At 50.9% G+C, this 21,155-nt stretch overlaps 9 protein-coding genes across 9 annotated transcripts; 5 read left to right on the top strand and 4 right to left on the bottom strand.

Annotated features, from left to right (window-relative positions):
- Positions 1 to 119: 119 nt before the first annotated feature.
- Positions 120 to 2,208, bottom strand: N7459_009630 (CLPTM1 family protein; the record flags this gene model as incomplete). The annotated part of the gene is made up of 4 exons (XM_056948798.1): positions 120 to 437; positions 494 to 979; positions 1,043 to 2,104; positions 2,167 to 2,208. The coding sequence occupies 4 exons, from the start codon at positions 2,206 to 2,208 to the stop codon at positions 120 to 122; spliced, it is 1,908 nt and encodes a 635-aa protein (XP_056796023.1).
- Positions 2,209 to 2,489: 281 nt separating this feature from the next.
- On the top strand, positions 2,490 to 3,904 carry N7459_009629 (short chain dehydrogenase/reductase family protein; the record flags this gene model as incomplete). Its single annotated transcript, XM_056948797.1, has 5 exons — positions 2,490 to 2,764; positions 2,866 to 2,951; positions 3,008 to 3,172; positions 3,225 to 3,295; positions 3,353 to 3,904. 5 exons carry the CDS (start codon positions 2,490 to 2,492, stop codon positions 3,902 to 3,904), a joined length of 1,149 nt encoding a protein of 382 aa, XP_056796022.1.
- A 292-nt stretch (positions 3,905 to 4,196) lies between these two features.
- N7459_009628 (uncharacterized protein) lies at positions 4,197 to 5,918 on the bottom strand (the record flags this gene model as incomplete). The annotated part of the gene is made up of 4 exons (XM_056948796.1): positions 4,197 to 5,024; positions 5,076 to 5,555; positions 5,624 to 5,807; positions 5,869 to 5,918. The coding sequence occupies 4 exons, from the start codon at positions 5,916 to 5,918 to the stop codon at positions 4,197 to 4,199; spliced, it is 1,542 nt and encodes a 513-aa protein (XP_056796021.1).
- A 77-nt stretch (positions 5,919 to 5,995) lies between these two features.
- Positions 5,996 to 6,855, top strand: N7459_009627 (SNAP receptor SEC22; the record flags this gene model as incomplete). The annotated part of the gene is made up of 5 exons (XM_056948795.1): positions 5,996 to 6,029; positions 6,088 to 6,122; positions 6,174 to 6,283; positions 6,338 to 6,743; positions 6,793 to 6,855. 5 exons carry the CDS (start codon positions 5,996 to 5,998, stop codon positions 6,853 to 6,855), a joined length of 648 nt encoding a protein of 215 aa, XP_056796020.1.
- A 2,306-nt stretch (positions 6,856 to 9,161) lies between these two features.
- Positions 9,162 to 9,965, top strand: N7459_009626 (SNUT3/LISCH7 family protein; the record flags this gene model as incomplete). Its single annotated transcript, XM_056948794.1, has 2 exons — positions 9,162 to 9,489; positions 9,550 to 9,965. The coding sequence occupies 2 exons, from the start codon at positions 9,162 to 9,164 to the stop codon at positions 9,963 to 9,965; spliced, it is 744 nt and encodes a 247-aa protein (XP_056796019.1).
- Positions 9,966 to 10,353: 388 nt separating this feature from the next.
- On the top strand, positions 10,354 to 14,646 carry cwh41 (mannosyl-oligosaccharide glucosidase; the record flags this gene model as incomplete). Its single annotated transcript, XM_056948793.1, has 9 exons — positions 10,354 to 10,393; positions 10,470 to 11,633; positions 11,921 to 12,094; positions 12,158 to 12,640; positions 12,689 to 12,846; positions 12,900 to 12,945; positions 12,998 to 13,376; positions 13,430 to 14,339; positions 14,398 to 14,646. 9 exons carry the CDS (start codon positions 10,354 to 10,356, stop codon positions 14,644 to 14,646), a joined length of 3,603 nt encoding a protein of 1,200 aa, XP_056796018.1.
- A 42-nt stretch (positions 14,647 to 14,688) lies between these two features.
- N7459_009624 (MMtag domain-containing protein) lies at positions 14,689 to 15,584 on the bottom strand (the record flags this gene model as incomplete). Its single annotated transcript, XM_056948792.1, has 3 exons — positions 14,689 to 15,147; positions 15,218 to 15,485; positions 15,547 to 15,584. 3 exons carry the CDS (start codon positions 15,582 to 15,584, stop codon positions 14,689 to 14,691), a joined length of 765 nt encoding a protein of 254 aa, XP_056796017.1.
- Positions 15,585 to 16,077: 493 nt separating this feature from the next.
- Positions 16,078 to 18,467, top strand: N7459_009623 (uncharacterized protein; the record flags this gene model as incomplete). The annotated part of the gene is made up of 3 exons (XM_056948791.1): positions 16,078 to 16,170; positions 16,233 to 17,598; positions 17,659 to 18,467. 3 exons carry the CDS (start codon positions 16,078 to 16,080, stop codon positions 18,465 to 18,467), a joined length of 2,268 nt encoding a protein of 755 aa, XP_056796016.1.
- Positions 18,468 to 18,939: 472 nt separating this feature from the next.
- N7459_009622 (RBR-type E3 ubiquitin transferase) lies at positions 18,940 to 20,871 on the bottom strand (the record flags this gene model as incomplete). The annotated part of the gene is made up of 1 exon (XM_056948790.1): positions 18,940 to 20,871. One exon carries the CDS (start codon positions 20,869 to 20,871, stop codon positions 18,940 to 18,942), a length of 1,932 nt encoding a protein of 643 aa, XP_056796015.1.
- Positions 20,872 to 21,155: the final 284 nt, after the last annotated feature.

Below are 21,155 nucleotides of genomic sequence, written 5' to 3'. Positions count from 1 at the left end.
ATGGCATAAGGCCGGTGCCAAGGCATTGCGATGTTGAAAACAGAGTAAATCCATGCAAACCCATATCAGGTTAATCTGAGCTCCTTGGGGGATGACGGAAGAACTGAATGAGAGCAGGATCATTTCCTCTTGCGGGTGGAAGACTTGGAGTTGAGCTTAGCGGAGGTCTGAGTGGCGACTTCCTCCTTCTTAGATTCCTTGGCAGGAGCAGGCTCCTCTTCCTCGTCAGTATCTCCTCCCTGGCCGAATTCATTGACACGCTTATAGTCGACCTTGTACTTCCAGCTCTGGTAGACCCAGACGAAAAAGATGACATCGTCTCGGAGGGTGGCCAGTCGATGCAGCCACGGCATCTTCACGGTGAAGGCAAAGAGATCGTCAATGAAGGTGTTGAGGAACTTGTAAGTCAGGGCTTTGCCAGGCATGTGGGCAACAGACTACATGGATCAAGTCAGTATGTGTAACCCATCCCTCCATACACGGAGGAACTAACCTTCAAACGATAGTTGATGTACAAGCTCGGAACCATCATGAGGAAGCCATAAGCGTAGACACTACCCACCAGGGTCTCAAGGATGAATGAGTACCATGACTTGTGAGTGTTGTAGATCAAGCTGTACGCTGCGTAGGCTAGAAGGAGAGGAACCGCAACAATGTATAGGTAACGGAAAGCGATCTCGTCGTACTCCTTGGTTTTCTGCTCGGTTTCGGTGAGCTTGTGCTTGTCCTCAAAGACAATCACATACGGCAAGAACGAAAATAAGGAGTCCGCGGGCGGGGGGCGCATGCGAACATCAACGGTCTTGGTGATCTTCCAGGCTTCCAGAAGGATTCCAAAGCCCTGGCTGGCCAAAATCATCCACGAGGTGTTGTCACTGTTGTCCATGAGATAGAGGAAGATAACACCCTGCATGAACACATTGGCCAAAATAGTCCGGACAGAAGTACCGACGACATCCTTCTTCTTGCGCCAGTGGGACTGGAAGGCATGCTTGTTAGTCAAGGTCGCAGCTGCCCAGATGCAGATTTAATCATTGCTTACGATATCATTCTTGAAAGCCAGGGTTTCGAACACCATGTGCAGAATAGTGACAATACCGGTGGTACCCAGGAGGTAAATATTGGTATCCAATAGGATCTCCTTGACCATTTCCCACTCGGTACCATCACCACCGCCGGGAACCGGACCACCATGAGCAGCTTGTCGAGCGCTCTGTTTGGAACCCTCGTCAATGCTACTCACGATGCTAAACTTCCAATTGGCCATATTGTTGAGGGTAATGCGCAAAGGCACCGATTCAACGGTCGAGTTCAACTCGGTCATGTGGGTCTTCAACTGCCAGAAAGTATTCAGGAAAACAATTGGGTAGTACCAGCCATTTTTTCCACTGAGGTCGCGAGCGCCAGTGCGTTCCAGCTGCACGTATTGGCGGGCTGCTGGGTGCATCTGGCTAAAGCGCGGAGAGCCAGAGTCCGGGATTAAGGACACGGTGAAGTTGGGGTGGTAGTAAGAGACGGTCTGCACGCTGGGTGTGTTATCTTCCTCCTCGTCTTCAGTTTCCTCAGAAGAGGCCAGAAGATTCTTCAGCTTCTTTGCCTTCTTCTTTGCGAGGTACTGGTTCAACGGACGCAAGAAATGGACAGCATTGTCAGTGTTGTAGTCCTTGGCGGCTGGGTCGAGTTGATATCCTGAGCGAGCGACAAAAAAGTGCGCCCAAAGAGTTCCATTCTGCTGGACCTGCTTCGGGACCTTGATAGTGGTATCGATTTCCCGGGTGTCGCTGTAGTTCCCGATCGTGAAGTTCTTCTCCTGCAGCACCAGCACATTCTCCGGGGATGGTGACTTGAAAGAGGGAACGACAATCGATGGCGTCACGTAAATGCTGATGTCGAGAGCACTATCGGAAGGCCAGATGGGCGCGATGAGATCAGGAAGAGTGCTAGGGTTGGCGACTTCGCTAGGGTGCGGACGGTCTGCGAACGCAGGCATATCGCCTGTCTTGACATCGGATGTTGCATTCTGCTTATTGCCAAAGAATTGGCCAATCACAAACTGCACGAGCAGGAAAATTCCAAGTCCCTGGAGGGCGCCCTTGAAGCCGGACTAGATGACCGTCAGATAAAGCCCAAGGGCGTCTGATCCTCACCCATAGTGAAGATACGTACACTGGCCTCGGGCTCCTGTCTGCGTTGCCGCTGTTCAGGCATGATGCAATGACGGGAGATGATGAGGAGAAGAGAAAGAGGCCAGCACGGCCAGATGGTCTAGCACATTTTGGTGGCCGCTTGGACTAAGGGAACTTTGGGAAGTGGGCCTTGGCATCCGTCCTGGCGTTCCCCTTCCGTTGCAACTCCAACCTCCAACGCCGCAACTGTCCGGAGTTATCCGCAGCCATTCTCACTCACCTCGCTCCGACTCCCAAGTGGCCATCGCCGACACTTCCTGACCGCGCGATGGGTATCGCGCTTGACTGTCGGCGCTGAAATCCATGGACAATAACCCCTCCTCCGATCCCCGCGCACATTTCCCGTCGCATAACGAGCCGCGCGTATGGCTGATCACCGCGGGAGATTCGCCCATTGGCATCTCGGTCGCGCGGCAGGTCCTGGCGCACGGTGACTACGTGCTGCTATGTCTGGTGCATTCGATTTTAGAGAAGGACCAGTGCCGCCGGGATGGATATGACGCTTTCCTTGCTGAGGTGGAGGCACACCGCGACGATGGGTGGACGGACCGAATGAAAGCGGTTCCTTTGGACATCCGGTACGCTTGTTATTCTAGGCTTTCCTTCTACCGACTTTGATTTATGTGAAATTTTAGCGTCAGAAACACGCATTGGAAACTAACGAATATCTGCGACACAGGATGATGGGAGAGTGCCAGGCGGTCGTCGCTGCAACAGTTGCGGCATTCGGTCGGGTCGACATCCTTCTATGCTGCACGAGCCAAGGTAAAATCCCACAAACTTGTCTGATAGCAAATGGCAGGCTATTAATACTTCAAAAGCTCTGGTAGGAACGGTCGAAGAGCTGTCCGCTTCGCAACAGACCTTGAACCTTGTTCGCGATCAATTTGAGGTGAATTACTTCGGGCCTCTGAATATCATCAAAGCTGTATTGCCCCATATGAGACGAGAATATTCTGGTCATATTATGATCTTGTCAGGCATCAGTAAGATCGGCTATAACGCTCGTTGTATGTGGCGGTAGTTAACAAGCTATAGCGGCGCATATTGGGACACCTGGACTTGGAATGTACTGTGCAGCCGGCTGGGCCCTTGAAGGTTTCTGTGATGTAAGTCTTTGTTTATGACTCTAATGGCAGTATGGCAATAGCTAATTCAACCATCAGAGTCTGGCCTACGAGATTGCACCGTTCAATGTCAAGCTCACCATTTTCCAGTGTAGCATAGAGATTGGTATCCTCGCCAATTTGGTCACCAGCGTTCCACCAATCTTTCCTGCATACTCTCCCGCAAACAATAATGCGCCTCTCTTCCGCGGTATATTAAACCACCTTGTCCCCCAGCTCCCCGATGCTCAGTCCGAGGGGGTCTCCAGCGATTCCAGTTTGTCAAATCGGCATAATGACCAACAGGAGAATACCAAAGTCAGCTCAATTGAGAAAGGGCCTTTCTCAGCCCCTAAAATTGTCTCCATGCATCCTCCGCTGAGCTCGGCGCACCTAGAGGTTTTGGTGTCAGAAGCCGTATATGCTATTACATCGATCGGTGGGCATGACAACCCTCCGTCCCGTCATATCGTTGGCCAGGAAGGCGTTGCAAGTGTCAAGGAGAAACTGAAGACGGTCAGCGAGGAGCTTGAGGATTTTGTTCAAGCCAGTTTCGCTGTTGACGTGGCCGCTGATTCGGATCCTTCACCACTGCCAGGCACAATGGGTTAAAGAGATGGACGAGAACTCGCACTAACGATTCTAAACAACACAACACCAAGATCACAGCAAGAGTATAGCCGTCTACTGCTGTATAACTTTCTTCTAATAGCAACTGAGTTTGTATGTGTCGTATGAAAGCCATAAACATGAAGACCCCTGAAGAAAGAGAGAGGCCCTATTGCAGATCGATGCCTAGAAGCTCGTCACTGCGTGTTTACATATCCCAATGCATCTAGCCTCAGTGCTTGACTAAGGAAAAGAGCCCATTCTTCTTCATCCGGCTCTTGTTTGGATATCATGCCTATTTCTGCTTAAAATACCAAGCCTGTCTCACATCCCAAAGGCTGCCCATGTCCTGATTCTTGCGATAGCAGCGGATCTCTTTCCATGCATTCGCAGTTCGAGCACCAGACATGCGACCATCGGTTTCCAGGATTTTGATAACTAGCGAACGAGGTGACGAGATATTAGGGACGATGACCTCATCCAACCCAATAGCAGTGGTTTGAAAGGCAGAGATGGGGTTTTCAACCGATTCATTGATGGTTTCATAAGATTCCGGTTGCTCTTTTCCAGCGTCATATGAACTCTGGGTCGCATCTGGGATGTTTTCTTTTGGGCTCGGAGATTCAAAGTTGGGCTGAGGATTCATGGTATCCACCGGCGCATCTTCTGGGCTAGGTACAACGGCGTCATCAATGGTGTTCTCATTTTCGATGGATTCTGGAGCGGTCTCTGCCTCGGGCTCAAGTGGTTTTACTTTACGTGGTCGCCCACGCTTTCGCTTGGCTGGAGATTCTGGTGTTGGCTGGGGTGCTGTACGCTTGAGTCTTTCATGGGCGAACTTTGAGGTAGCTTTTTCGCTCATGATCACAACCTGTACTGGATTATTCGTTGTGTCATCTGCAATTCCCGAGGCAGTGTTGGGCTCTTGTGAAGCTGGATCAATGTCCTCTGCCTTGATCTCGCCGTTTTTGCTGTTCTCTTGCCCCTTTTCTGTCGTTTCTTCCGCTTGTATAGGCACTTGCGGTTCTTGTGCTTCTTGTGCTTCTTTGGGGACACTGGGAAGAAAGACACGCTGACCACCAGGGATCACGAATGTTAGCCTAGAGTTGTTGATCTCATGAACCTGCAACAGTCAGTACAATGAACTTTCCCAGTTGGCATCAGACTTTCATACCCGAGCTTCCTTATCGATGACTATTCTGTCAGCTCCTTTGCCATAAACGTAATTGAATCGCCAAATATCGCCAACCAAGATCACGCCGGCATCCACAAGTACGCCAAGTTGGATGCGTCCACATTCCCCAGCTTTCAGGCGCATATCCATCTTTTGCTTCTGTCCCCAGAACTGTTCAAATTCTCGCTCCTTGAATGCATCAAAATCGCCATTCTCCCGCTGCCGCCTCGCTTCCTCGGCCTGGCGCAACCATTCGGGATTGTAGCGGCCATTCTGGAGGTCAACTTGGAACTGCCGAATACCATCCCGCCAGTTATTGGAATATCGGAGAAAAGAATCTGGTAGTGGGGGTATTTTTTCGTTAGGGTCATCAGGCGGGGCAATGGTATAAGGGTGGATATCTGCCGGGAGGAGAGCTAGAATCTCGCGCTTCTCATCTTCCTCTAGGCAGTTCCATGCGGCTGGATTTGCTAGGAGCTTCTGTTAAGTTTCCAATTTATTAGCTGATAGCTGGTCAGGTATTGTGTTCTGGAGACTTTGAAGCATACCGTCAGGTCTGTGTCAATCAAAACGGACTTATCGCTCGTCAAGAGCTGTGCTTCACTCCATTTGCCCCGAGGTGCGGTCTTCTTAGACGTCCGCTTAGCGGGTGTTTCCGGTGACAAAGCTTCCAAAGGCGACATTTCAGAGCTTAAGAGCTCTACTGCATCGGCAGCGCGAGTAGAAGATCGCCTAGCACATTATTGACAAGGTCAGCCTGATAACAAAAGCACAGAGATCGACAATGGCTCACCCATCCCGGCGCTTTCTGCCACTGGATACCGCCTTGCGCCCGCGGGTCATTCTGGCCGGTTGAAGCGTGGTCTCTCAACTAAACAAGAGCAATTCTGGTGCTCCCTCACAGACCAGCAGTTGCGACGATGGTAAAATCAACACAGATTGCTCGGCTTGATGGTATGGGACTCATTGAATGAGTTGAAGCTGCAGTGGTGCTAATGTCAGGAGCAAACAGGCCTTATGCTAGCCGCTTCAGTGGATGATGAGCAGGCGAGTATTTGTTAGTATTGGCCCTGGACGCTTGCTGACAGTTGCACGCAGGCCGAATCGGAACTTTCTGAGATCAAATCGCAGGCAAAAATGATTTTTCGGCGCTTGAATCGCAATTCTGCCCCGCAGGCCAGTATTGAGTCCGGCCAGTACAACCTCCAGTGAGAGAATACGGATCCCAGGGCCTACAGATGGAGTTGCTGACTAGTTCACAGCTACATGATCAAAGACGAAATTTGTTTTCTCTGCATTTGCGACCGATCGTATCCCCGCAAGCTCGCCTTCACGTATCTTGCTGACCTGGCTTCTGAATTCACTACCACCTACTCCTCTCAGCAATATCTCTCTCCTAGCCTCCGTCCATATGCTTTCGTCGAGTTTGATACCTTCATTCAGCGCACTAAAAAGCTATATCAGGATAGCCGTGCCTCTCAGAATCTGGATAAACTGAACGATGAGCTACGCGATGTCACTAAGGTCATGACCAAGAACATCGAAGACCTCCTGTACCGAGGAGATAGCTTGGAGCGTATGGGTGAGCTATCAGGTCGTCTGCGCGAGGACAGCAAGAAGTACCGGCGAGCTGCAGTGCGCATCAACTGGGAGCTGCTGGTGAAGCAGGTAAGGTGGTCAACCCAAGATCTACCACACAGTTCTGACCATTTCATAGTACGGACCTTTTGCCGGCGTCGGACTCCTTGTGATTATTTTGCTCTGGTGGCGATTCTTCTAAACCTTGTGCCCCATACCCATATCACTACGAGCGTTGAACTTCTTTGTATGAATGTATGCTTAGTTAATACCTCCTGGTGGTCGCAGGACAGTGCGCCACGCACCACCTCCTATTCTGAATACTGAAATCTATGTAATATGCCCCAGAGCCATAAGTAGCTCTTTTGCCTCTGATATTGCTCAGAGCCCAGATCATTCCCTGGTCTTGGCTCCTATACATGTGGGTCTCCGTCGGCAGATGTGCCCTTGTAGTACATGGAAAATTCAATCTTCATCTCTTCTTTACCCCCTTATAACCTCGGTGTGTATGAGTTCCCAGCTCACGTTGCGTAGACGAGATTCCGTTAAGTATTTGGGTATCATTATTACACTCTAGCCTTAAGTAGTCACTGGCCCACGACCGTATTCCGCGTCTTAGAATTCCAGTGCAACTACAACGAAATGGCAAGAGCCTCCGAGTACTTCTGGAGACTAACATTCATACACTCTGCATCTAATTCCCCTACATAGTTCTTCCGGTTTGCCTTGGCACGTATCATACCATCAAAGGGATACCTTTGTAAAGTCAGATTCCTCAGATTCCTGCGGCATGCCTAATAATAATCTGAATGTCAACACTATCTCTCTGAAGCTCTGAATGGTTGTAATTTTTCCTTTTGGGGTGGGTTTAGCCTTCATTGGTGATGAAATATTAGGATAGCTTGGGCTTGTGGCTATAGACACTTATGCTTAAGGTGATAGCAGCAAAGAAACAAAAGGTGGGGTATTGAATCGAATTTGTAGCGGAATTTTTAAAGTTGGGGCTCAGCGGGCCGACCCGTTCGTCTGCATTGTTTTTCCTGCGTGCATCACGAAAAGACACACTGCCAACGAGCTTGGCAATCTTGTCTTTATCCTTCTCTATTCTGTATCGAGGTTAACAGGTTCAATCTACCCACAACAAATGAGGAGGCACAGAATTGGCAATCCTAGCTTGATTTCATTGTTCGATACAGGCTCCTCTGTGTTCCCTACTCTACACGCTGAAGGCCATATTATTTAGGCATTCCAGATAATCAGACTCGTAGCAAGATGTCTTTCCACGCTCCTATAGGCATCCCAATGAAATTGTGCGATAAGTACATCAAGCACAAGTGCTGGACACCCTTTTTCAGCAGCTACTTTTCACCATGCTGTTATTCATATTGGTACTTGTGTAGAAAGATATGTAAGTTTATATCTTTAAAGAATGGATAATCAAACCAAGGTGCCGGGCATAAACAACTGACCTCAAAAATCCCTTAAAACCCTTGTTCATGGAAAGCAAGTCTCCCAGAGGAGATAAACCCTGATCATGGTCTATAGGAGGGCATAAATACGCAATTGTCTTTAAACTATTTGATATCTATGAAGAAAGTCTATTCAGGCAAGTACCCCGTCATTTAAATGGTTCATGAGGAGCAATGTGTAAAGATTTTCAAATATTGTCGGTACTATTTTATACCCAGAAAAGTACCTACGGGTCTTTATCGTAGCCCTTGAAATTCATGTCTGAACACCCAATGTACGGAGAGCTCTAAACTTGTAGCCCTGGTGTTCATCCATTCCATTTAATTGGTTCTCCTCCATTTTGTGCTCCTATGTATCGCTTTTCTGGGTTTGCTCGAGGAACTTAGGTGTCCATAGAGACATCGCATGCGCTCATTCTTTCCTTTTTCTTGTATGGTTTTTCGCAGTAATCCAGGCGATTAAAAAAAAGGTCATAAGGCAGTAGAAATGGGTATCAAGTTGTAATCTTAGACGGTGTTCTATTGGGCATTACCTCGACAAAGAAGCTCGCTTATCCGTGTTTAAGCGAAACTTCGTCAACAATGTACCCAAGCAATATATAGTTCATTGTAAAAAGGGGTTCAACCTATGAATGACATGGGATGAACCTACACAGCCTAAAATTGCTAAAAGGGCAGCCATTATTGTGTATAATCCTCTTCTTCAAACGAGTAAATTCCATTTGACACCGGAATTGTCGCCAAAAGCTACTACTAAGACGGGCGGAACAATGTCCACGGTACATGTACCAGACTGCGCAAAAGGGTTCTCCCGGCGGCCGGAATAAACTTCTCTTCTTCCCCAGGCAGAATCCCCATTGCGATGACTTGATACCCTTTCCACGAAACCTTCATATAATCAATTCTTACCCTCCTTTTAATCCCGTCTACAGCTTATGCCGTCTGGAATAAGGAAGAAAGTATTACTTCCCTGACATCAATACTGTCATCATACCCCTCAATCGCATACGCGAGACAACATTTGTCTCGGGCACCCACCATGGCGGAGCCCCCTGCGAAACGCGCCCGACGAGTTGATAGCGGCGCAATGTGGGAGATGAAAGACTCTCAGACTCGCTCAGCAGAGCCAGATTCGGACCACGATCGCAGACGTTCACCAGCCTCTCGAAATGTCCGACGTGATGGAACCCGCGAAGATCGACGATACCGGTCGCGTTCTCGAGACAGGAAGGATAGACGGCGAGAACGGAGCTGGTCTCGAGACCGCCGTGATAATGACCGAGACCGAAAGGATAGAGATCGAGATGGACGCGGGGTCAGGGACCGGAAGAGAAGCCCTAGTAGGGATCGTGGTTATGATCGACGAGGTATGGGCAACCCACTCCCACTGTAGAGTGAGTTGTATCTGGTTAACAGGTCTCAAACAGGGCATGCATACAGAGGCGACAGGTTCCGCGACTTCTCTCGCTCGCGATCACCCGCTCGAAATGGTAGCAAGGCTCGGTCGCGTTCCCGTTCACCACCTCCTCGAGGCTACAAGGGCGATCGTCGCGCCGACCGGAGAGATACTCGGAACCGAGAAGATGGTCGACATGCCAATGGTGCATCAGGCCATGGTCGTTATAAGGAGGAGATGGATATTGACTTCAAGGAAGATGCTGGCGAGGATGAGATGGAGGAAATGATGCGGCGAAGCATGGGCTTCACCAGATTTCGAACCACTAAGAACACCAAGGTGCCTGGAAATGATATCTACGGCGTGAGGAAGGAGAGGAAGACGGAGTACCGCCAGTACATGAACCGTACGGGTGGTTTCAACCGACCACTCAGTCCGTCGCGATAATGGTTTCTGAGGAGACTTACTAGGAGTGCGTCTGATATCCAAATTTGGGTGGTTCTTGTCTCTATTTCTCTTTCCTATTCCCGCACAGTTTGCATTCGTGGAGCATGGTTTCCCGGGTTTTTCATTCTTCAAAAATTTCCGCAAAGGCATTGTGATTTAATTGCTGCATTCTCCTTGAAATTCGAGTCTGCTAGACATGTTTTTTTATCCTATCGAAGCGTCGCAAAACTTGTTGTATGGAGAAAAGCGCACATGACCGGGCATACTCCGATGCTAGTGACGTAGCTTTCCATCGAGCAAAACCGGTGCTCCCACCTACTCTTTCTCAACGCTTCACGTCGTGGCTTCGATACGAATACTAGCTCATCAAATCGTGCCAAAAGCAAAGATGTCGGCCGCTGGTGACCGACGTGAAATTGTTATTGTTGGTATGAGCAGGCTATTTCGACCCTGGTACCCCGCGCGCCTATCCTTGGAACATACTGACCACGATTCTTCGAACAGGTGGTGGCATCATTGGATGCTGTTCCGCTTATTTTCTAACAAGGCACCCTTCATACGATCCTTCCCGCCACAAAATCACGCTGCTCGAGGCTTCCGACATCGCAGGCGGGGCATCGGGCAAAGCTGGCGGACTTCTTGCGCAATGGGCTTACCCGGACAACCTCGTGGGGCTCAGTTATGCGCTTCACACACAGCTTGCTAGAGAACATGATGGCAAGAATAGATGGGGATATAGAGAGACCAACTGTGGTCAGCTTGTTGTTAGAGGCCGTTCCTTGACCGAGCAGAGCGAGAAGAAAGCCGAGGGCGAGTCGTTGCAGAAGCGCAGTGCGGCAGCACTGTCCAAGCTCAAGTCAGCGAGAACCCCTGAAGATCTTGATTGGATTGAGCCTGAACTTCTTCGAGCCTATGAGAGCATGGCCGGACCCGGCGAGACGGCTCAAGTTCACCCATACCTCTTTACTACATCCATGGCCAAGCTGGCGGAAGAAAAGGGCGTGGGCATCATTCTTGGAAAGGTCACGGATATCACGCGTCCAAATGACCAAATAGAGTCGATCACATACACCGACAAAGGATCAGGAGAGTCTCACACCATCCCCGCTACCGATGTGATCGTGGCCGCTGGTCCGTGGACCCAGCGTGTCCTCCCAGAAGCTCCCATTGCAGCCATGCGGGCTCACAGTGTCGTTATTCGGCCAACGAGGCCTGTCAGCGCCTATGCCTTGTTCACCAATATTGAAATCCCAGCGAACTTCAACCCTGCAATGAAGTCTCGTCCAACAGTGGCCTCACCGGAGATATATGCACGCCCAGACGACACAGTTTATGCGTGTGGTGACGGAGATAAGACTGTCCCACTCCCAGACACGTCTGCAGATGTTGAGGTTGATCCAAAGCGCTGCCAGGATATCATTGACCAAGTGGGTTGTATCTCGGACGAACTTCGTGACGGTAAAGTTAGCATCCGACAGGCTTGCTATCTGCCCAACAGTACTGGCTTTAGAGGGCCATTGGTTGGGCTGACCCATACCAAGGGCCTGTATCTTGCTGCTGGTCACACCTGCTGGGGCATCCAGAATGGCCCTGGGACGGGTAAGTTGATGAGTGAATTTGTGTTCGATGGCAAGGCCAAGAGCGCAAAGATCGGATCGCTGGACCCCCGTGAGCAGCTCTAGAGTTCAGTATATACCAGTACATCTAAACAAAGAATATTACCTTAATCATTGTATTAGAGAGATGTTGGTTTCATAGTTGGTGGAATTACTCTGCGCCGCGGTGGGGAGCTCGGGCCACGTAATTGCGGAGGAAAAGCAGCTCCGCTCGTCCAACTGAACAACTATCCATTCCGATGTCCCCAATTGAGTGATGCGCGACAATGATGCATCATCTCCGGGTCTCACTTTTACTTACCTCGCTTCTCTATGCGATTGGGGTCCTTGCGAGCCAAGATCCCAACGATGTGTCCGTTTTGATTAAAGAGGCCGCGCGTGCCAACAACGAGTCACTGCTATGGGGCCCCTACAAGCCAAATCTCTATTTTGGCGTCCGTCCTCGGATTGCGAACAGCCTGGCTGCTGGCTTGATGTGGGCGAAGGTTGATGACTTTGCTACTGCCCAAGGGAGTGTGTTCTTCCCGCGTCGTCCGGACTGCTTGCTGCGCAGATGACCGCTAACACCGAGTCAAGACTTCAGACACACCTGCGAACAGAATGAGGGAATGGCTGGATATGGATGGGACGAGTATGATATTCGCAAGGGTGGCAAGCAGATTATCCACGATGCTGGTAACACGCTCGACCTCACGATCGATTTCATCAAGGTCCCTGGCGGCCAGCATGGTGGCAGCTGGGGCTTCCGGGTGAAGGGTACACCTCGCGATGACGGAAGTCCTGACCAGCCGATCTCCATGGTATTTTACACTACTCTAGAGGGACTCGGCCAGCTGGGTGTTGACCCGGATACCGACTTGGAGAGTCCGGCTCTCGACGGCGCTGTGAAATTCAAGGGTTACTCTTCTGAGCTCGGTGACTTCTCCATTGATGTCACTGACGGACCGGAAAGCAATGAGTATTTCCAACACGATCACCCTAGTTACGAAGAGAAGCCATTGGGCCATGGTCTCGTGTCTAGTGCGACTATGCAGCAGAATCTGCTGTGGCAGGCCAAGGGTGCGTTCGTTGATAGACATTTGCTGTATTTGTGCTAATCTAGCATAGGAATTATGTTCACTCAGATGAAGCCGGAGGTTGAAGCGCTAGTCGAGGAATTCGGCACGGACAATCCGCCGCCGCCAGCACAGTTGTTTACTATCAAGCATTCGCCAGGCGAGGGTAATGTCCATCTCGTCCAGAAGGTCTTCAAGGGACCCTTCGAGGTAAAATCAGCTACTGCACTTTCTTGGAAGATGGGCTGGCTAACAAACTCTAGTTTGATGTTCTGTTTTCGTCTGGGTCTGCCCCTGAGCCTTTGACTTGTAAGCCCCTTTAATCGAAACCTCAAAACGGCCATTGTTAACCTATTTACAGCGGAGACTATCACCAAGGAGCTGAAGGATGCGTCGATTTCGTTCTCTGAGAGATTCAACCAAGTTCTTTCACCTAAAGCTCCGTTTGACTCTGCTAAGTACTTGCAGTTCTCAAAAGCCATGCTTTCCAACTTGGTTGGTGGTGTTGGGTTCTTCCATGGAGACGATGTCGTCGATCGGTCTGCTTCCCCTGCCTACGATGAGGAAAACGAGGGCTTCTGGGAAGAGACTGCCGAGGCCAGGGCTGCGGCCAAGCCCGTTCTCGAGGGGCCCAAGGATCTCTTTACCTGTGTTCCCTCCCGGCCATTCTTTCCTCGGGGCTTCCTCTGGGACGAGGGCTTTCACTTGCTGCCTGTGTTGGAATACGACTCGGACCTTGCGTATGTCTTCCCAGATTTATCCTCTTTGAACTGGGGTCAACTGACTTTCCCAGGCTTGAAATCGTTAAGAGCTGGTTCCACCTCATGGATGAGGATGGCTGGATCGCCCGTGAGCAAATCCTGGGACATGAAGCTCGTAGCAAGGTCCCACCGGAGTTTACTGTTCAATATCCGCACTACGCTAACCCGCCCACACTTTTCATGGCTCTTGAAGCCTTCATGGACAAGGCGAATAGCGACAGCAGCATTCAATCTGAGTCTCTGGACAACAGTGATGTGGCTGAACGCCTGCGCTCGGCCACCTTGCGGAACCCGGAACTGGCACACGCCTATCTTCGCTCGTTCTATCCTTCAATGAAGAAACATTACTTTTGGTACCGGAGTACACAGCACGGTGACATCAAGTCGTACGACCGGGAGGCCTTCTCGACAAAGGAAGCTTATCGTTGGCGTGGACGCTCTGTACAACACATTCTGACGTCTGGCATCGATGACTATCCCAGACCCCAACCGCCCCATCCAGGTGAGCTCCACGTGGATCTCATCAGCTGGATGGGAATGATGACGCGCACGCTACGCCGTATTGCGGAGACTTTGGGCGAGATTGAAGATGCCGAGGAGTTCGCCTATTATGAAACTGCCATTACTCGCAACATCGATGACCTTCACTGGGACGAGACTGAGCAGACATTCTGTGATGCGACTATTGATGAGTTTGAGGAGAGCATTCACGTGTGCCACAAGGGTTATATCTCCATTTTCCCGTTCCTGACTGGCATGCTGGGTCCCGACAGCCCCCGACTCAAGCCTGTGCTGGACCTGATCAGCGACCCCGAGGAGTTATGGAGTGATTACGGCATTCGAAGCTTGAGTAAGAAGGACAAGTTCTACGGCACGGACGAGAATTATTGGAGGAGTCCTATTTGGGTTCCCATTAACTATTTGGTGCTGAGAAATCTCCACGTATGTGTCTACCACCCCCCACTTTACTCGAACGAGTGATCTGACCCTTCTGTCTTAGGACACCGCAATCGCCTCCGGCCCCAACCAGGAACAAGCCCGGGAGATGTACTCCAAACTGCGGAAGAACTTGGTCGAGAACGTTTTCCGCGAGTGGAAGAAAACCGGTTTTGCGTGGGAGCAGTATAACCCTGAGACTGGCAAAGGGCAGCGGACACAGCACTTTACCGGCTGGACCAGTATGGTGGTGAACATTATGTCCATGCCGGACCTGCCCAAGGGCACGGAGGCCGCGCACGATGAGCTGTGATTTAACATTGTGATTAGATGTAAACTAGGGCCACCACATAGATTAGACAGCAAAGCAGAGAGTTCGTGTGGCCGTGCCCAATTTTCGGTTATGAATGCTCAAGGCCAGAACTTCCGATTGTTTCATGATGGTGGGTTCGTGATTCTGTATATCAATGTCGTCGATCGTGGTTCTCTCGGTTTCTGTGACGTCCAGGATCACGGCGTCTGTGAACCGGGGAATAGCTGCGTTCCACCTCTCGCCGTCTGTGATGCTCGTCATCTCTCTGGCCATGATGATTCCGTGGGTGTGAATGGGATCGTCTCCTGCGGTGGTGGTCCCGCTCGCGTGAACGAGAACGGGATCGATGGCGTCGACTGTGGTAATGACGATCTCCATCATCATGGGATCTGCGATGTCTATGTTCTCTGTCACGGCCTCGATCCCCACTTCGGTCCCTGTGTCTCTCCCGCCGTGGGCTTCGACTGCGGCCGTGCCTGTGTCTTCGGCTTGCTCGTGAGTCTGTTTGCGGCTCCCTAGTTCGTGGCCTCTCCTTGCCCCCTCCATCCATTTGGCCTCCTCCAAGCGGAACTAAATTGGCGTTTTCTTCGGCCTTGGGAGGTATTGGCAGTCCCAGTGCGCGAGCCATGGCTTCTTCCTCAGCGTCCTTGACTCGTTGCAGTTCCTCTCGCTGCTTGCGAGCTCGTTCTTCCTCTTCATCCACATCGCCCTTGGCATACCAATTGAGATCACGGTTTTGTTGCCAGCGTCCCACCGGGGCCATCAACGAATGGCCTAGGTAGTTCTCGCGATAGGCTGAGTCCTTGACGTCTGACCATTTGAACTCGTCACGGCCGCCGCTGGATGAGAATGTTAGGAAGGAACAGCGCAGCAAAGGAAAAGTAGACAAGAAATACTCACCGGCTGCCTTCTTTGCGTACACCTGCCACCAGATCCATGATTGCTGAAGGGTGCGATGGACTTCAAGATCGGAGGAGTTGGAGATAACAAGGCAGGCGGTGAACGGGGTGGATTTCATCATCGCCTGCTCCACATCCCCGCGGTCACCGATATGAACTTCTGGCGTTTAACTTGACCATGTCCTGTTCTTATGCTCTCCATTCTTTGCTTTTCCTCTCCGCCGCTGGGTTTTTGGCAATGACCGCCTCATCTCTAGCATCCCGCCTCATCTACTCCAATCTTTACTGCCCGGACTTGAGGACCTACTCCAGTCTGTACTCAACCATTGCAGACCAGGAGCCATAGTTGAAGGAAATGGCCTTTGCAAGCCACGGGGAACAGGACCCAACAGTCCTCCCCGATGGCAGGGACTACCTTCGTCCTCGGATCAATACTCTCAATGTAGAGAAAGACAAGGAAAGAGTGAGGCCCCCTTCATGTCTCACGTGAGGTCCTGGAGCTGACCCGGGTAGTTCTCATTGTAGGTGTCGAATGGTTGCCCAGACCCGAGTTCGATGGTACTTATACAAAGGAAGGAAAAATGACGAGGTTCCTCCCCCAGTTGCCACATGGAGGAGTAACTTGGTGAGAGAGCCCCGAGAGACCCCAAAGCATTTTATATTTGACTTGGCTGACCCATCCCACAGGCAGCTTCCTCTCAACGACGCAATCTGTTATTCGCCGCATATGGTCGGGACATCTACGTTTGGATACCTCGTGGACCTTTCCAAAAACTCGGATCTAAGGCGGAGATGATCATACAACCCGTTATGGAGAACGCCAACGCAAGCGGCTACATTGACCAAGCGACCCCTCATACAATTAACAACATCCTAGTGGACGACCTGGGCCGCGATGAGATTCTCTTGCTAGCAACAGACTCCGGAAATATCTGTGCCTACCACGTGGAGGCGATATATTCCGCCATTAACCGTTGTTCCAAGGGTGGCTACCAGCGGCCATATGATGGCGCTGAAATAACTCCTTTCTTTGTGGAGAATGTGGGCATGAGTGCCTGGGGTCTGGCGACGCATAAATTTGCCCGTCTAATCGCCGTCAGCGCCAACACTGGCCAAATCACAGTGTTCGCATTTGCGTTGGTAGATGCTGCATCGACAGATAGTGATGAATCCCAGACTTCCAATGCTCCAAGTATCACCCAGTCCGACCAAACTTGGGTGTACATTGACAGTCGAAAGCACTTGCGGGAACTTAAGAAGCTGATGCCACAAAACCATCGATCCCGCAATCTCAGAATAACCTACAGAGGCCATTTCGACAACATCCCTTGTGTATCATTTGCCAATTTTGATTTGGATCCGAATGGAATGTGGATGGTGAGCACCGATATCAGCAACAGAGTCATCGTATGGAGGATCTGGGATGATTTGTGGCCCGCTCGGTTGTACTATCCAGGCCACCCTATGAACAACCCTCCACAAAGGGGTTGGACAGTTTTACCCCTGGACCCACGCACATTCAAACATCATATATCCAGGGAAGATGCATGTGGATGCGCACCAGAACCGATGATTGTTGAACAACGTCTAGTACTGGATGTATCGAAAGCAATTGAGGATGTCCCTGATGCCTCTCAGCTCTTCGTCTTTGGCTACCCAAAAGAACGAGTCACACCCAGAGGGAGAGTAATATCTAACGGTGTTTTGCCAGATGATATTTTCTCTCCTGATTGCTGCATATCTAGCGAATGCGAGCCTCGGGTTGCCACAAGTCCAGGGCAGCAAGTGCCTTCGAAGATCTCTAACCAAGACCATGTGGATGGTGAATCTGTACCCAGTTCTGAGACTGGTGGGCATATATCCGAGACAGATTCAGCCGACGAAGGAGACAATGTTGATTCGGGAAGGCTGATTCGCACGAAACCGTTCATGCGCAGCCTCTTTGAAGAAGACAACGAACACTATCAGGTGATATCGCGATTACACCATGAGTATTCTTTTGAGATGCAGTCAGATACTAGTTTTGATATTATCAAACGCAGACTGGTGCATCGTAAGTACTCTCCTTTTTCAACCCAACTACCATCGGATGGAAGTACTGAATTTCTCTAAGCACGGTCTCCTGCCTTCTTCCCGGTCATTCACTTCTCCGAGCATAACATCAGCCTTGCACCTTACCCAATGGATTCCGAGTACGAGATACTGTGCAAGAACTCGCTTTTTCAACGTTTCGCCTTCAACCAAGATATACACTCCGCCTGCGATCGCTTCAACATGGTCAAGTACATACCCGAGCTTGGTCTTGTTGTTGCCGCCTCCCAAAAAGGCCGTGTTGCCATCATAGCTCTTACCTGGCAAGAAGAGATCGGGTACGCTTTTCGCCTTGATTGGATCGTCCCATTTTGGAGTCAAGAGCGTGACAATTGTCGCCCTATGCTTCCTCTTCTTGGCCTTGCCGTCAGTCCAATGCCAGGGTTCGAGATCTCACCGGATATCCCCTGCATACCACGAGGGGTCGACCCGAATGACTGGGTAAACTTCAACTACCGCATCCTGAACCCGGATGACGAAGAAGAGCAATCTTCTCCATCCTCACCTACATCCTCTACCCAAGCTCAAAGGCCCAGAAACCATCGTGTATCCGGTTATAGGCCCGAAGACTCGACCAGCTCGGAGATTGAAGCTCATTATGATTCTGAACTTGACCAGGGATCTTCGCCTGGTGATCCCCAGTCCGGCCTGAAAAGCCAAGGAAACCATCACCAATATACTCCCGCGGAACTTCACGCCCAAGCCTCGTCTGCCTATCGCCCTCACGAGCATTGGCATGGCTGGCATCCTTCTCGTCACTACCGCTTACTACTGCTATACTGTGATCATACAGTAATGAGTTATGAGTTCTGGCATGACTGGAAGCCTTGAACCTGGGCCAATGAGATGAAGTCGGGAAAGTGTACCAATTTTAGTAACTTCACTGTACGAATATGCAGCATTGCTTTGCACGTCCAGAAATCATTTATCAATTTCCTGGTTAAATGTAATGAATAGATCCATGAAACTATGCAGCATGCTACTCGTCGAGGTGGAATGGATATTTCAGAAGTAGGATGAATCAATAAAGCTATGATAATGCTAGACGAATCACCAACCCATGTATGCAAGAAAGCTAAGCCTAGCCACAAGAACTCGCGCCGAGCGATACCAAAACCGGAGAAAGAAAAGAGCCAAGAATAGTAACGCAAAATGAAATAAGCATAGCCCAAGGAAGGAGATCGTAAAATCGGCGTCAATGTCATGGGGATTCATTTCTCATGAAAACATGAAAGACCACTGCATCTGCAGTGTATTTGAAGGATTGCCCGAAAGTATGTGGACAAGTATAAAAACGTTTGACTCAGAATTCATCGTCCAATTCATCGCTGTCCCATTCATCTTCCCGGTCGTTTCGGACTAGATCCAGGAAGTGCTGTAGACCAATCCGCCAGTCTACCGCTGGCTGTGCGTCGGCCTGACCCTGGGCGACATTAGGTCTCCGTGCAGGGCGCTCTGCGGCTTGACGGTTGCGCACTTCTGCAATAGCACGAGCCTGTGCCTGTCGCTCTAGCGCTGCACGGGCTGCGGCATCGATGCCATTGCCATTTCGGCCTCTAGCTTCTAGATCAGCGTTGCCTGCATGACGGCGGATTCGAGGGGGAACAGGTGCGGGTGGAGGAGGTGCGGGCGGAGGAGGACGTCGTTGATGCTCGTTCTCATCGTCACTGAAGTCAAACTCCCATGCCGGGCGATCGTCGTCTTCATCTTCATCATCGCTGCTATTAGCCGCGTTTGGAGGGTCGTCATCGTCGTCAAAAGCCAACAACGCATCTGGAATTTGGTGGAGGGCCTCAGCACCTTCCGGGTTGAGACCATCGCCACCTTCAAGGTCCCATAGACGGTTAAAGCATCCGTTTTTGAGTTCGTTGAAGTGTTTGTACGGATTTTCTGGGTTCAGCCAGGCCGAGCAGAGATAGCAGAAGTGGGTATCACACTGGAAACAACGCATATGATTGCAGCCCATCCGTTTTTGGCAAGGAACATTGCAGGTTGGACAGGGGGAAGTGTACAGTCGCAAATATTCCTCAGTGGCTTTCTCTTCCTCTGTCTGCTCGGCTTGACGCCGAGGAAGGCATCGGACTAGTTCGCCATGCCAACCTTTCTTGCATACACTGCAGAAGGCGTAATTGCAGTCTTCGCAAATGGCGACACGCTCAGCGACTGGAGGTAGCTGTGATTCTTCTCCAAGTGGATCAAATGTGAAGCCCTCTTCCTCGTCAGATGCATCCACGTCCTCAGCCATTGGATCGGTTGGTTTGGGGTGTCGCTTTGAGCGGGCGGCACCCTGGCACCACTTCCTTGGACAATAGACCGTAGTCTTGTCTGCCTCAATCTTCTTCTTGCGCTTAAGAAAGACATATCGTTGAACAGTCTCTGGCCCAAGCGGAATTTGAAGAAGCTCACTTGGTCCCAGAGTCCGGTCCCGCTTCTTGCGGGGGGTACTCTGGCTTTCGGTTGATGGTGCGGGAATTGGATTCAACACCTTCTCGCAATCAGGCGCTAGGCATTTAACGCTGTCAACATCCCCTTCGGTGATACAAGTGTTGTAGAAGTCCTGCAGGCAGGCAATGCAGAAGACATGAGAGCACCGAAGCAGCCGATAACAGTTAACGCCTTTCTTTGGTTCCAGACAGACTCCGCACTCAAACGTCTCTTGCTCGAATTTCTCCCTCTCGGCTTTGTTGTTGAAGTCCAGAAGAGCGATTTTCAGGTCTCGCATTAGAAACACCTCGCCACCGGGGGTATCTTGAATTCCAAACGCTGTTTCGGCCAGTTGTTGAAGATGATCAATGTAGGTGAAGACCACCATATCCCTTCCACACTCTTCCCATAAGCGATGGCAATCACCGGTCAATCTTGAGAGGACGGAGGCAGGTAACCATGGCGGATGGGTGCGGAGTTGAATGATGGGAGGCTTTTCAGAGGGGTATCCATCTGGCAGTTCGATTCCGAGGCTGAGCGGGGGGAGGTGCGAAAGTATATGAACGTCTCTGGCAGTAGGCGGTTCAAGCTCGGCCTTGGAGCCATCCACGGAGACTGGGGGCGTCAACGCTGCGGGAAGTCCGACCTCAAGGGGTTGCTGGAAACAGACACGAGTCGGCGACGGCAGTGCGACCGGAAGCTCTAGCGTGGCTCTGAATGGGGCGGTTGGATCGATCTTGATCTCCGGGTAGATGGCAGTGATGGAGGACAGCTCGACGGAGCGGTCGTCCTCGGACGACTCGTCGGTCATTCTGGAAGTGTGGAAGCTGCACTCCAGGTCGGGCACGGACGTATCTGAGATTATTGTTGAGCCGTGGTCGCAATCCCCACGAGATTGACATCCACAGAGCGGCTTAGGGCCGGGCAGCCATCGTCGGCCGTCGCAGAAGGATTGCGTACTGGATAAATGGACCACGTGTGTTTGGTCACCACGCTGGCGATCGGGCAGAAATGGGACGACCTGCAGAAAGGATGCCTCGATCAGCGCCGCGGACGGGCACCCTGGTCTTCTCAAAACCAACCGGAGATCACGGC

This window comes from Penicillium hispanicum (genome assembly GCF_028827665.1).
Source record: "Penicillium hispanicum strain IBT 35686 chromosome Unknown utg000008l_segment0_segment0, whole genome shotgun sequence".
Lineage (NCBI taxonomy): Eukaryota > Fungi > Ascomycota > Eurotiomycetes > Eurotiales > Aspergillaceae > Penicillium > Penicillium hispanicum.
The sequence above is the reverse complement of the archived record's forward strand: the minus strand, read 5'-3'. Positions and strand labels throughout refer to the sequence as shown.